This window comes from Nerophis ophidion, linkage group LG06, assembly GCF_033978795.1.
Source record: "Nerophis ophidion isolate RoL-2023_Sa linkage group LG06, RoL_Noph_v1.0, whole genome shotgun sequence".
Lineage (NCBI taxonomy): Eukaryota > Metazoa > Chordata > Actinopteri > Syngnathiformes > Syngnathidae > Nerophis > Nerophis ophidion.
Window position 1 is genome coordinate 63,895,209 of NC_084616.1, and position 15,413 is coordinate 63,910,621.

Genomic DNA, 15,413 nt, shown 5'->3' on the forward strand with positions numbered 1-15,413 from the left:
CTACATGCGCGACAGTATGTGACGTATGTAAGAAGGTGGGCTTATTTTACGTCACTGTGAGAAGGACAGACGAGAAGGAGTGAGACACGCCAGTAATGTAATGCACGCAGCTTAAAGCAACGGTGTGAGAACATATAATCGAATATTACGATAGTCATTTTCTATATCGCACAGAGACAAACCTGCGATGTATCGTATATATCGATATATCGCCCAGCCCTAATCAATAGCACTAGTTAAAGTATAGGACGTTCAGACCACTCCTGAGTCGTGCTAAAGGAAGCACGGCCGTGCACCCCCCCCCCCCCTCCCCATCTCTACTCCACAACGGGAGGTGTTCCCCTTTGTTTCCAGCAGTTTCAACTCACCACCCACCCCTAAGTGCACCACCGATTCATCAGGACCGCAACTAACAATCTTCTGGCCCAGCCAAGGGGCCCAGGTTGGACTGTGTGTGTGTGTGTTGTGTGATTGGTTTAGTACGGGTTGTTCTATTGGGGAGGTAACGTGTGAGTGGGGAAAAGTGTATGAGGGTAATTAATGGGTTAATGTATAGTAAATTGTTAAACTGTATAAGCAGTCTCCTCTCACTCTCTCTTAGATTAGATTTTTGCATAAATAGTATAATTTGAGTCATCCTCCTATAGTAAAAATACAATCCTTTGCAGGCTCCTGTACATTTTGGTCCTTCGAGCTGGATCTAAATCAGTAAGGATGTCCAAGTCCAAAGGGAGTGAGAGAGCCTGAAGCCCCTCCCCAGAACCACCAGCACGCTCCGTTAGAGAATGCAGGTTACCCACTAGACTACAGGACTATCACTTGACTACCCCAGATGAGACTGACAGCACCAGTAGTTTAGAGAGTAAAGCACCCCAAGTGGCGGAGGGCATTATTGCAACACCTGACTTAAAGTTGACTATGCAAACCAGTATTCACCCCTTCTCCTCACTACCAAGGGATGAAGAGAGACAGGAAAAGGTGGGCCCCGCTGCTGGCAGCAGTCATCCTCCTGCCGACAGAAATCGCCAGCCAAGGTGAAACGGAGGAGGAGGAACGGCACAAAGAGGATCCCCCGGGAGGTGGCAACTTACAGAACGGTGAGGAAATAATTCCCCCTGATGCCGCCACCCCACTAGACAGGACCGACCCGCGAACCTTCCAACCAAATGAGTTTTTGGAGAGCTCTTATCCTAAAGGCAGGCCCCCCAAAGTAACGTCTCGCTTGTCTTCTGGCCGGCACAACAGCGCCCATAGCAGCCGTACAGGTAGTCACCGTAGCAGCCACTCAAGGCGATCTCTGAGAAGCTAATCCAGCAGTTGATTGACCACCAGGAGAACCTGCGCGAGGACGCCCTCGACAGAGAGAAACGCCAAGAGCTAAAAAAACAGAAACTATACGAAGAAGCCCGTGCTAGAGTGGAGCGTCTGCATGAAGAGGCCCGCGCTGACAAGGAGCGCCTGGAGAGGCAAACCCAGGCAACTGTGGAGGCACTGGAGAAGGCTGCCGTCCAGAGCCTGGAGCTCGCTAAGCTCGCTTTATCCCGCCAACAAGAGGTCTTACCCCCAGGCCGGATATCGAGAGCGCCCTCAAGACCTGGCTTGCCAGAGGAAAGAGAGAGGAGCATAGAGAGGTCTCAAGCCCTGGACCCGGAAACCCAGAGCGCACACGAGGAGGCAATGGAGCCTGACGAACGCTTAGACTCCCTTCTCGATGGTAGGGTGCAGTATCCACACTTCCCTCCCCCCTCCTCACCATCGCAATCAGCCTGCCCTAATGCGGGACCATATGACCCGCTTCCTCTACACCCACCTGGCTCCATTGTTCTCTTCTTTGCCCAAGACAATAGGGAGAACTACCAGGAGATGCGGCTGAGCCTGGAGTACCTGCTAGGAGGACCGCAGGTGTGCCACAGTGAGCAGCAGAAGTGGCTTACGCTCCATCTCCATTGCAAGCTACCAATAGCGAAGAGACTTTGCTACTCTCACGCCAAGTCCCTCAGGCCCTACACCGACAGCATCAGCGAGCATGATAGCCGCTTGGGATGTCCATGGAACCACATCCTCGACGAGGTTGAAGCCCTCGGGGAGTTACCCGAGATCAGGACCGACGTAGCCCTGGATGACTACGCCTGCCGCGTCTGCTCTCTGGTCACAATGCTGAAGCTGCAGGGACCGACTGGAGCCAGAGAACTGAACACAGGCTCCACCGTCGAGCGCTTCATAAGGTAGCTAACCAGACACAGAGATGAGATGTTCCGGCAGCGCCACGACCAGCTCCATCCCGATCAGCCAGCAGCCAGCTTAGAGGAGCTATCTGACTTTCTCAGAAGTGAGGTGAAGCATATACGTCTCCCAACTAAAGCTGAGCCGAAGTACGGTGGATACGAACGGTCTGATCGGGCCACCAAGTGGAAAGAAGGGTCAGTCCGGGTGATGACGATCCCAGGGGCTGACACTAACGAGAAGAGGGACACCCCCCATCGTGATCGGGGCGTCCATAAGCAAGGTGATACGAAGATGCAACCATCTTGCCCGTGTTGCACAGGGTCCCACTGGCTAGAACATTGTGCAAAGTTTGTGAAGAAGAACACTGAAGAGAGGAAACAGTGGATTATGGACAACAAGCGGTGTTGGAGGTGCACCCGTGAGCACATGGGCAAGCAATGCAACTTGAAGAGGCCTAGTCGTATTAACGAATGCGGCAGGATACACCTCACGGTCCTCCACAACCTCAACACCAGAAGCGACAAGCCGGAGACCGAAGAGTTCCCCCGGGACCTATCCAATGAGCTCCAGGAGGGTCGTACCTAACTACGTAGGTCCAGTCCGTGGTAACAGCCCTCAAGTGTTACTTAAAATGGTGCCGGTCATCCTACGTCATGACGGGAGGGAAATGTCGACCTAAGCGATCCTGATGAAGGATATGATGCCAGCAACATGTGACAAAGAAGTTGGGAAAGGTGGCAATAAATACTGATAAAGTTGAGGAATGCTCATCAAACATTTATTTGGAACATCCCACAGGTGTGCAGGCTAATTGGGAACAGGTGGGTGCCATGATTGGGTATAAAAACAGCTTCCCAAAAATACTCAGTCTTTCACAAGAAAGGATGGGGCGAGGTACACCTCTTTGTCCACAACTGCGTGAGCAAATAGTCAAACAGTTTAAGAACAACGTTTCTCCAAGTGCAATTGCAAGAAATTTAGGGATTTCATCATCTCCGGTCCATAATAACATCAAAAGTTCAGAGAATCTGGAGAAATCACTGCACGTAAGCAGCACGACCGGAAACCAACATTGAATGACAGTGACCTTTGATCCCTCAGACGGCACTGTATCAAAAACCGACATCAATCTCTAAAGGATATCAACACAAGGGCTCAGGAACACTTCAGAAAACCACGGTCACTAAATACAGTTTGTCGCTACATCTGTAAGTGCAAGTTAAAGCTCTACTATGCAAAGCGAAAGCAATTTATTAACAACATCCAGAAACGCAGCCAGTTTCTCTGGGCCCGAGATCATCTTAGATGGACTGATGCAAAGTGGAAAAGTGTTCTGTGGTCTGACGAGACCACATTTCAAATTATTTTTGGAAATATTCGACATCGTGTCATCCGGACCAAAGGGGAAGCGAACCATCCAGACTGTTATCGACGCAAAGTTCAAAAGTCAGCATCTGTGATGGTATAGGGGTCCATTAATGACCAAGGCATGGGTAATTTACACATCTGTGAAGGCACCATTAATGCTGAAAGGTACATACAGCTTTTTGAACAACATATGCTGCCATCTAAGCGCCGTCTTTTTCAGCAAGACCATGCCAAGCCGCATTCAGCACGTGTTACATCAGTGTGGCTTCGTAAAAAAAGAGTACGGGTACTTTCCTGGCCCACCTGCAGTCCAGACCTGTCTCCCATTGAAAATGTGTGGCGCATTATGAAGCGTAAAATACGACAACGGAGACCCCTGACAGTTGAACGACTGAAGCTCTACATAAAACGAGAATGGGAAAGGATTCCACTTTCAAAGCTTCAACAATTAGTTTCCTCAGTTCCCAGTTTATTGAGTGTTGGTAAATAAAGGTGATGTAACACAGTGGTAAAATGTCCTTTCCCAATTACTTTGGCACGTGTTGCAGCCATGAAATTCTAAGTTAATTATTATTTGCAAAAAAAAAGTTTATTAGTTTGAACATCAAATATCTTGTCTTTTTAGTGCATTCAATTGAATATGGGTTGAAAAGGATTTGCAAATCATTATATTCCGTTTATATTTACATCCAACACAATTTCCCAACTCATATGGAAACGGGGTTTGTATGTATGTATATATATATATATATATATATATATATACACAAATATATATACATATACATATATACAGACACATATATATACATATATATACACACATATATATACATATACACACACACAGACATATATACATATATATATATATATATACATATATATATATATATATATATATATATATATATATATATATATACACACACATATATATACATATATACTTATGTATATACACACATATACATATATACACATACGGTTCCGGGTCAACGTGAATGACTGCTCGCTGACTGCTCTTGTTGCAAAAAAGCTAAGTATCGTTCTATCTGTGTGCTTTTATCTGTTTTGCAGCTTTATTTACAACTTCTCGAACATATTTAATAGTTCAATTTAACTTGCAAATCACCCGATCTCTGTCTCACCACTCCGCCCTCAGCTAGCTAGCTGCTAAGCTAACGAGGCTAGCGGAGAAAGGCAGCGCCGGTCTGAAGGAAGCTACTCCCCCGCCACCGTGACCACCACTTCCCGAAGACAGCTGGCACTCCACTGGGCGACGGAAAGTTTCTGTGAGTATGGCTTCCTGCGCTTCGTGCACTTTACTCATGGATAGGTTGGCTCTGCTAGAGAGCCGTGTCCGCCAGTTAGAGCAGTGTAATTTCGTAAATGTAGATGTTGCGGACACATCTACTAGCGTTAGCTGTAGCGAGCTAACTAGCCCAGCTTGTAGCAGCCGTAAGCGGCCTACAAGCTACGGTGTACCGGTTGAGACGCATAACAGATTTAGCCCTTTAGCTAGTCCTACACCCCAGTCTACCGGGCACCACACTTTAGTCATAGGGGACTCCATCACCCGAAACATAAAGCTTAGCAAACCAGCCACAATTAAGTGTATTCCCGGGGGCAGAGCACCTGACATTGAAGCTAATCTTAGGGAGCTAACTCGCAACAGGCCTAGTAAACACGTACGACAGGCTAACCGCACCACTAGTTATGCGAATATAGTAATACACGTTGGCTCCAATGACGTTAGGATGAGACAATCAGAGATTACAAAGAGAAACATAGCCAGGGCTTGTAATCTCGCTAGAAAGATGTCCAGGCATCGAGTAATTGTCTCTGGCCCCCTGCCTGGGAGAGGCAATGATGAGAGATAGAGCAGATTAGTCTCTCTTAACAAGTGGCTGGATAGCTTCTGTAGACAATAGGGATTTACGTTTATTGATAATTGGCCCTCTTTCTGGGGCAAACCTGGCTTGCTGAGGAGAGACGGCCTTCAACCTAACCAGGAAGGCACTATCCTCTTGTCTCGGAAAATAGATTTCGCATTGAGCCACATTTGACTAACTGCACTACAGCAAGCACGGTCACAGGCAATTACAGAGCCTGCTAGCCTGGGTATGGAGTCAGTTAAATTAGAACTAGCCAGCGCCAGGCTGGATAATCCCTGTACACATAGCAAATTTCTTAGAATAATACACAACTCACATAATGGTTTTTCTGCTATGACTATGACTACGTCAGAGTTAGACATGCGTTCTACTGAGGTGGCAAATTATGATGCGTTCAGTTTATCGCAGCACCAAGTATACAATCTGAAAATTCCCGTCATATCAATTCCTAGATATGGTCGTAATTATTTTAAGTGCACTGCGCATAATAAACGCAACATTAGTTAGACATGCGTTCTACTGAGGTGGCAAATTATGATGCGTTCAGTTTATCGCAGCACCAAGTATACAATCTGAAAATTCCAGTCATATCAATTCCTAGATATGGTCGTAATTATTTTAAGTGCACTGCGCATAATAAACGCAACATTATTAATATTGTTACTACAGATAATTTTATCAACAACTCCTTAAAACAGCCCACTACCTATAATATGGGCTTTCTAAACATGAGATCTTTGTCTCCCAAAACGTTGTTAGTTAGTGAGGTCATTAGAGACAACAACCTTAACGTCATCGGTCTTAGCGAAATCTGGCTTAAACCAGATGACTTTTTTGCGATAAATGAGGCATCTCCTACGATTGCGCATATTGCCCGTCCCCTTAAAAGGGGAGGAGGGGTCGCAGTAATATACAACGAAAACTTTAACTTTAGTCCTAACTTAAATAATAAATATAAATCGTTTGAGGTGCTTTCTATGAAATCTGCCACACCGCAGCCTCTGTGCCTGGCTGTTATCTACCCCCCCCCCCCAGGGCCCTATTCGGACTTTATCAGTGAATTCTCAGAGTTTGTTGCTGATCTAGTGACGCACGCTGATAATATAATTATAATGGGGGACAATAATATCCATATGAATACCCCATCGGACCCACCGTGCGTGGCGCTCCAGACTATAATTGATAGCTGTGGTCTTACACAAATAATAAATGAACCGACGCATCGCAGCGGTAATACGATAGACCTAATGCTTGTCAGATGTATCACCGTTTCCAAAGTTATGATACTCCCGTATACTAAAGTAATGTCCGATCATTACCTTATAAAATTCGAAGTTCAGACTCATGTTCGGCAAGCTAATAATAATAACTGCTATAGCAGCCGCAACATTAATGCTGCCACGACGACGACTCTTGCTGGCCTACTGCCCTCGGTAATGGCACCATTCCCAAAATATGTGGGCTCTATTGATAACCTCACAAACAACTTTAACAACGCCCTGCGTGAAACCATTGATAGTATAGCACCGCTGAAGTTAAAAAAGGCTCCAAAAAGGCGTACGCCACGGTTTACTGAAGAAACTAGAGCTCAGAAATTATTATGTAGAAAGCTGGAACGCAAATGGCTCACGACTAAACCTGAGGTGCACCATCAAGCATGGAGTGATAGTTTAATAACTTATAAACGCATGCTTACCTAAAACTAATTATTACTCAAATCTCATCCGCCTTAATAAAAACGATCCAAAATTTTTGTTTAGTACAGTGGCATCGCTAACCCAACAAGGGACTCCTTCCAGTAGCTCCACCCATTCGGCAAATGACTTTATGAAGTTCTTTAATAAGAAAATTTAACTTATTAGAAAGGAGATTAAAGACAATGCGTCCCAGCTACAACTGGGTTATATTAACACAGATACGACTGTATATACGGCGGATACTGCAAATATCCAAAATAGTTTCTCTCGTTTTGATGAAATAACATTAGAATTGTTACAACGTGTAAATGGAATAAAATAAACAGCATGTTTACTTGACCCACTTCCTGGGAAACTTATCAAGGAGCTTTTTGTATTATTAGGTCCATCAGTGCTAAATATTATAAACTTATCACTTTCCTCGGGCACTGTTCCCGTTGCATTCAAAAAAGCGGTTATTCATGCTCTCCTTAAAAGACCTAACCTCGATACTGACCTCATGGTAAACTACCGACCGGTGTCTCACCTTCCCTTTTTTTCGAAAATCCTCGAAAAAATTGTTGCAGAGCAGCTAAATGAACACTTAGCGTTTAACAATCTACCTTTCAATCCGGTTTCAGGGCAAATCACTCTACTGAGACAGCCCTCGCAAAAATGACTAATGATCTATTGCTAACGATGGATTCTGATGCGTCATCTATGTTGCTGCTCCTCGAGCTTAGTGCTGCTTTCGATACCGTCGATCATAATATTTTATCAGAGCGTATCAAAACACGAATTGGTATGTCAGACTTAGCCCTGTCTTGGTTTAACTCTTATCTTACTGACAGGGTGCAGTGTGTCTCCCATAACAATGTGACCTCAGACTATGTTAAGGTAACGTGTGGAGTTCCCCAGGGTTCGGTCCTTGGCCCTGCACTCTTCAGCATCTACATGCTGCCGCTGGGTGACATCATACGCAAGTACGGTATTAGCTTTCGCTGTTATGCTGATGACACCCAACTCTACATGCCCCTAAAACTGACCAACACGCCGGACTGTAGTCAGTTGGAAGCGTGTCTTAATGAAATTAAACAATGGACGTCCGCTAATTTTTTGCAACTTAACGCCAAAAAAACGGAAATGCTGATTATCGGTCCTGCTAGACACCGACCTCTATTTAATAATACAACTTTAACATTTGACAACCAAATAATAAAACAAGGTGACTCGGTAAAAAATCTGGGTATTATCTTCAACCCAACTCTCTCCTTTGAGTCACACATTAAAAGCGCTACTAAAATGGCCTTCTTTCATCTCCGTAATATCGCTAAAATTCGCTCCATTCTGTCCACTAAAGACGCCGAGATCATTATCCATGCGTTTGTTACGTCTCGTCTCGATTACTGTAACGTATTATTTTCGGGTCTCCCCATGTCTAGCATTAAAAGATTACAGTTGGTAGAAAATGCGGCTGCTAGACTTTTGACAAGAACAAAAAAGTTTGATCATATTACGCCTATACTGGCTCACCTGCACTGGCTTCCTGTACACTTAAGATGTGACTTTAAGGTTTTACTACTTACATATAAAATACTACACGGTCTAGCGCCATCCTATCTTGCCGATTGTATTGTACCATATGTCCCGGCAAGAAATCTGCGTTCAAAAGACTCCGGCTTATTAGTGATTCCTAAAGCCCAAAAAAAGTCTGCGGGCTATAGAGCGTTTTCCGTTCGGGCTCCAGTACTCTGGAATGCCCTCCCGGTAACAGTTCGAAATGCTACCTCAGTAGAAGCATTTAAGTCTCACCTTAAAACTCATCTGTATACTCTAGCCTTTAAATAGACCTCCTTTTTAGACCAGTTGATCTGCCGCTTCTTTTCTTTTTTCTCCTATGTCCCCCCCTCCCTTGTGGAGGGGGTCCGGTCCGATGACCATGGATGAAGTACTGGCTGTCCAGAGTCGAGACCCAGGATGGACCGCTCGCCTGTGTATCGTTTGGGGACATCTCTATGCTGCTGATCCGCATCCGCTTGGGATGGTTTTCTGTGGATGGGACTCTCGCTGCTGTCTTGTATCCGCTTTGAACTGAACTCTCGCGGCTGTGCTGGGGCCACTATGGATTGAACTTTCACAGTATCATGTTAGACCGGCTCGACATCCATTGCTTTCGGTCCCCTAGAGGGGGGGGGGGGGTTGCCCACATCTGAGGTCCTCTCCAAGGTTTCTCATAGTGAGCATTGTCACTGGCGTCCCACTGGATGTGAATTCTCCCTGCCCACTGGGTGTGAGTTTTCCTTGCCCTTTTGTGGGTTCTTCCGAGGATGTCGTAGTCGTAATGGTTTGTACAGTCCTTTGAGACATTTGTGATTCAGGGCTATATAAATAAACATTGATTGATTGATGTATATATACTTATATACATATGTATATATTATTATTATTTGTATTATTAGGTCCATCAGTGCTAAATATTATAAACTTATCACTCTCCTCGGGCACTGTTCCCCTAGCATTCAAAAAAGCGGTTATTCATCCTGTTCTTAAAAGACCTAACCTCGATCCTGACCTCATGGTAAACTACCGACCGGTGTGTCACCTTCCCTTTATTTCAAAAATCCTTGAAAAAATTGTTGCGGAGCAGTTAAATGAACACTTAGCGTCTAACAATCTATGTGAAACCTTTCAATCCGGTTTCAGGGCAAATCACTCCACGGAGACAGCCCTCGCAAAAATGACTAATGATCTATTGCTAACGATGGATTCTGATGCGTCATCTATGTTGCTGCTCCTCGATCTTAGCGCTGCTTTCGATACCGTCGATCATAATATTTTATTAGAACGTATCAAAACACGAATTGGTATGTCAGACTTAGCCCTGTCTTGGTTTAACTCTTATCTTACTGATAGGATGCAGTGTGTCTCCCATAACAATGTGACCTCGGACTACGTTAAGGTAACGTGTGGAGTTCCCCAGGGTTCGGTCCTTGGCCCTGCACTCTTCAGCATCTACATGCTGCCGCTAGGTGACATCATACGCAAATACGGTGTTAGCTTTCACTGTTATGCTGATGACACCCAACTCTACATGCCCCTAAAGCTGACCAACACGCCGGATTGTAGTCAACTGGAGGCGTGTCTTAATGAAATTAAACAATGGATGTCCGCTAACTTTTTGCAACTCAACGCCAAAAAAACGGAAATGCTGATTATCGGTCCTGCTAGACACCGAACTCTATTTAATAATACAACTCTAACATTTGACAACCAAACAATTAAACAAGGCGACACGGTAAAGAATCTGGGTATTATCTTCGACCCAACTCTCTCCTTTGAGGCACACATTAAAAGCGTTACTAAAACGGCCTTGTTTCATCTCCGTAATATCGCTAAAATTCGCTCCATTCTGTCCACTAAAGACGCTGAGATCATTATCCATGCGTTTGTTACGTCTCGCCTCGACTACTGTAACGTATTATTTTCGGGTCTCCCCATGTCTAGCATTAAAAGATTACAGTTGGTACAAAATGCGGCTGCTAGACTTTTAGACTTTTGACAAGAACAAGAAAGTTTGATCACATTACGCCTGTACTGGCTTCCTGTGCACTTAAGATGTGACTTTAAGGTTTTACTACTTACGTATAAAATACTACACGGTCTAGCTCCATCCTATCTTGCCGATTGTATTGTACCATATGTCCCGGCAAGAAATCTGCGTTCAAAGGACTCCGGCTTGTTAGTGATTCCCAAAGCCCAAAAAAAGTCTGCGGGCTATAGAGCGTTTTCCGTTCGGGCTCCAGTACTCTGGAATGCCCTCCCGGTAACAGTTCGAGATGCCACCTCAGTAGAAGCATTTAAGTCCCACCTTAAAACTCATTTGTATACTCTAGCCTTTAAATAGACTCCCTTTCTAGACCAGTTGATCTGCCGTTTCTTTTCTTTTTCTTCTATGTCCCACTCTCCCTTGTGGAGGGGGTCCGGTCCGATCTGGTGGCCATGTACTGCTTGCCTGTGTATCGGCTGGGGACATCTCTGCGCTGCTGATCCGCCTCCGCTTGGGATGGTTTCCTGCTGGCTCCGCTGTGAACGGGACTCTCGCTGCTGTGTTGGATCCGCTTTGGACTGGACTCTCGCGACTGTGTTGGATCCATTGTGGATTGAACTTTCACAGTATCATGTTAGACCCGCTCAACATCCATTGCTTTCCTCCTCTCTAAGGTTCTCATAGTCATTATTGTCACCGACGTCCCACTGGGTCATTATTGTCACCGATGTCCCACTGGGTGTGAGTTTTCCTTGCCCTTATGTGGGCCTACCGAGGATGTCGTGGTGGTTTGTGCAGCCCTTTGAGACACTAGTGATTTAGGGCTATATAAGTAAACATTGATTGATTGATTGATTGATATATACATATGTATACATACTTATATATACATATGTATATATACATATGTGTATACATATGTATATATGTGTGTGTGTGTATATATATATATATATATATATATATATATATATATATTCACACACACACACACACACACAACAATACAGCATATACGGCTAATTTAGTGCGACGAAAACAAATGCGAATAACAGATATTACAATCAGAGTAGCCATCTTTGAAAGGCAACTCAAAGCAGGTGATGACTTTTCGAGTAGGAAATCCAACTTCAAAGGGATGTTCCAGTGAAAACTTCCAACTAGGAATTAAAAAAAATCTGACTTTGCCGTACAAATGAAAAGCAACATCAAAACAGTCAACAGCTTTATCCCCAGACATCTACAAAAGCTACATCAACATAACCAAAATGTGTTGATCCTGACTGACTAAATTGTGACTGATTACCAATTGGCACCAAAAGCGCTTGTAACGTTGACAAAGCACAGTCAAGAAAAATACAAACCAAACAGGAAACTCTAGTACTAGTAGTATGCTTGTCCACAAAGCAGCCTTATCAGACTTTTTCACTCTAAATGCCCATCCATCCATCCATTTTCTACCACTTGTTGGGATAGGCTCCAGCACCCCCATCACCCCGTTTCTTAAAAACTATTTTTTCAGGCCACCCAGAACGCTGTTCTCGTGTGGATGAACGGTTAAAACTATACAATACTTTACCGTTCCCACCGTGTGCCCAGGACTTAATAAAATCATCTCGTTTGCCTCCTACAGCTAAAGTCCTTGTGTTTTTATTGATTCATTCCATCACTCTTTCTATTAAAAACAACCTCCTGTCGCTTATCCTGTGAGAAAATTAGAAAAACTGAAAATTACACCTATCACATTATACAACGCCCAGAGAACTACATTTGTAGTCACATTAAAGAAGTTGGGCATTGCTGTGTAATCTCCACGAGGAGTAAAACCTCAACCGAGCAGAGCTCTCTGGGCACAAAATGGCCACTGTGTGAGAAGAGAGAGAGGAAGAAGCAGTTTCACAATAGTGCAGTGTAATCAGCATTGTGGCCTGTCGCTGTAAGTCAAGGACATCTGTGTCTCTTATTTTTGAAGTTTAGAATTGAATAACTGGTCGCATTTTTACCTGTCGCCAAAAAGATGCCTTGTGGGGAATGATTGACAAAAAAGGAGTGTGGAACTTGCCAGCACACATGGTGCATACAAGAGACAGGCAGTTGTGTAATATGCTCCCTTTTATAAAATGCGTGTTCTTCACTTCTGCTCCCCAGCGTGCCTATTCCCTGACCTGGCATTACTCACAGGAAAACAACAGAGAGCCAATCTACTTACAAAGGGCACATAATAACCTCTCATCTCCTCCATTACCCATCCCCCATTCTTTTTCTGCTACAATACCAACGAAGATGTGGGTGCCATGTTTAAATGGAACACTCCTTTGCATTATAAAAAAGGAAAAGGATTTGCCATGGTCCACTTTGCCTTCTGTATGGCAGCCTGCTTGTCTGGGGCACCCATGTGACCCTGAGACACAGATAGAGAGCAAGGGTGAGAGTCGTTACCCAACCCCCCACCCTCAGCACAGTGGAGCACAGAGGCCTGGCGAGGCCTCAATCTGCCCCAGCTCCTCCTCCTCCTGCACACTAAACTGATTTCAATGTGTGCACGTTTGTTATGAAACCAACAGTCACCACAACATCAAGAAGGAAGCCATGCTGTTATGAGAGAGCTGAGATAGAATAGAAAGACAGAGCTTACCTCTGTGGATGCATGGCTGCCTGACACACTATCTCAACACTTATAAAACATGGAGGACACTCTCAGCTCTCAGCCGGGAAAGGCTCCGCTCTCCAGGCAAGGCGATCAGGCCCCAGTGTTGTTAGCCGGATCCTGACTGGTCGCCCTCCACACAGGCAAGATGCAACGCAGCAGCTGATTGGCCGAAACGTTTCCTGAGTAATTATCTTTGTTCAGAGCAGGCAGGGGCAGCACTGTGAGTGTCAGAGACAGAGGAAGGAAAATAAGCAAAGCTCAGCCTAAAAACACTGTATTACATGAATAATGTGGACATGTTTGACATACAAACCACAAGGGACAATATCTTAAAGGCCCGATGAGTAGAATCTGGTGAAAGTTCTCTTTCCTTTTGGCTTAAGAGGAAGAAATGCTCGCATGAAGAGGAAGAAGCAGGACACCGTAGCTTGTCAGAAGAAGCTTACATTTTTTATATGGTGAGGGCCTTTGTTTAAACTCCGCCCTCCCTTCTGGCCGTTGCAGTGAACGGCCTAAGACCAAAATACTGTCCAAACAACCTGCACATCAAATCTATTATAAACATGAAGCAGTTTGCGTAGTTAAGCAAACAATAACATTAATAGGTAAGATTTTTAATTTGTATATTTTACAGTAGTAAAATGTTTACTACTTATTTATTCAAAAACCCAACAATAATAATTTTGAAAATAATAATAAAACAATTACAAAAAATGTTGAATGATACTTTAAAATCGCATTTATATTGAGCTGTATGAAACACGGCATTCCCTTTAACTCCTTTGCTTCAGATCTACAAGAATTACAAAAATTTTGTCTGGCATTTTGATCTATTTAAAACGTGACGACTACCAACATTAGTCTACTCAGTTGCAGATGGGAAGATGTTATGGATGACAAAATAGTGGGTCAAATGGCAAGTAAAATTACATTTAGTAACAATTATTTCCCAAAAAAGTTATACGATTAAATAATTGATTTAATTCTGACACAAAATAGAGCAAATTAAAAAAAAGTGTAATGTTTCACCATTATTTTACCCTGTCAACAGTACAACAGATACCGAGAAAAACAATGTTATCTTGCACAACACAACCGAGAATTTTTTTTTTTATCTTGCACAACACAATTAATGTATGCATATATACAAAATGAAACAGGATAACAATGTGACGAATCAAATAAAATAGTATTAAGATTCTGAACAAGAAAAAAATTGCGCCCAACGTGGGGCTCGAACCCACGACCCTGAGATTAAGAGTCTCATGCTCTACCGACTGAGCTAGCCGGGCACAAGAGCAACTTTGTGCAGGCATGTATAAATGCAGGGGGCAGCCGCATGGCGTACTGTATTTCTAATTTATCTCAGCACTATTTTAGCCTTATCTCAATCAGAAAAGTGCAGTATACAAGAAATTTGAATGCATGAAAACCTTTTTTGAGGGAAATGCCCATATGCAGAAGTAGCCTACCAAAAACCATGGCAAGGTCGCCCCCTGCTGTAGAATGTCGGCCCAGTCATTCTGGTCGTAGATACAAAAAGTAAACATTTATGTGTAAATCAGATTAAGTTAAAAACACAATGATAAGAATCACATTTTAAATATGAAACACAAATTGTTATAACAACTAAATTACATATAAAGATAAATTAGACTAAATTACTTTGACTTTATTAATCTTGTGATGTGGAAAAAAGGTGTTACTGGGATGAGGTTAATTGTATGTAACGCAGGAGAACAATATTTCAAATATTTTTTAAATAATTTAAAGAGAAAGAAAATCATCATCAGTACTTTGATGTTAGAAAAGTGCTATACACGATTTACCATTATAAATAAATATATACATGTTCTGTATAAAAAAACAGCCATTCCTGTCAGTCATTAGGTATCTTGCTTTTTCTTAACATGCTTGTTGTACTTTGATCCAGACCAACAATAATTTTAAAAACACTTAAAATATTTTTATTTTAGTGCGGTCTGGTTAAGGTTAACATATGTATTTTTGTTAGCGGACAGAATAAAGTCAGTTAAACAAAACCATAA

The 15,413-nt window shown here is 43.4% G+C and overlaps 1 protein-coding gene and 1 non-coding gene across 5 annotated transcripts in view; both read right to left on the reverse strand.

Moving 5' to 3' along the window:
* Window positions 1–13,812, reverse strand: part of LOC133555089 (MYND-type zinc finger-containing chromatin reader ZMYND8-like) — a 45,050-nt gene extending 31,238 nt beyond the window's left edge. For all 4 annotated transcript variants that reach the window (XM_061904564.1, XM_061904563.1, XM_061904562.1 and 1 more), the window contains exons 1-2: window positions 13,675–13,812; window positions 13,351–13,583 (exon numbers count right to left, since the gene is read on the reverse strand). In XM_061904564.1, coding sequence (XP_061760548.1) covers window positions 13,351–13,364 — 14 coding nt within the window. In that variant the 5' untranslated portion in view covers window positions 13,365–13,583; window positions 13,675–13,812. The remainder of the gene's footprint in view (window positions 1–13,350; window positions 13,584–13,674) is intronic.
* A 772-nt stretch (window positions 13,813–14,584) lies between these two features.
* Window positions 14,585–14,657, reverse strand: trnak-cuu (transfer RNA lysine (anticodon CUU)). The gene has a single exon. It is a non-coding gene; the product is annotated as a tRNA-Lys (tRNA).
* Between the last annotated feature and the right edge of the window lie 756 nt (window positions 14,658–15,413).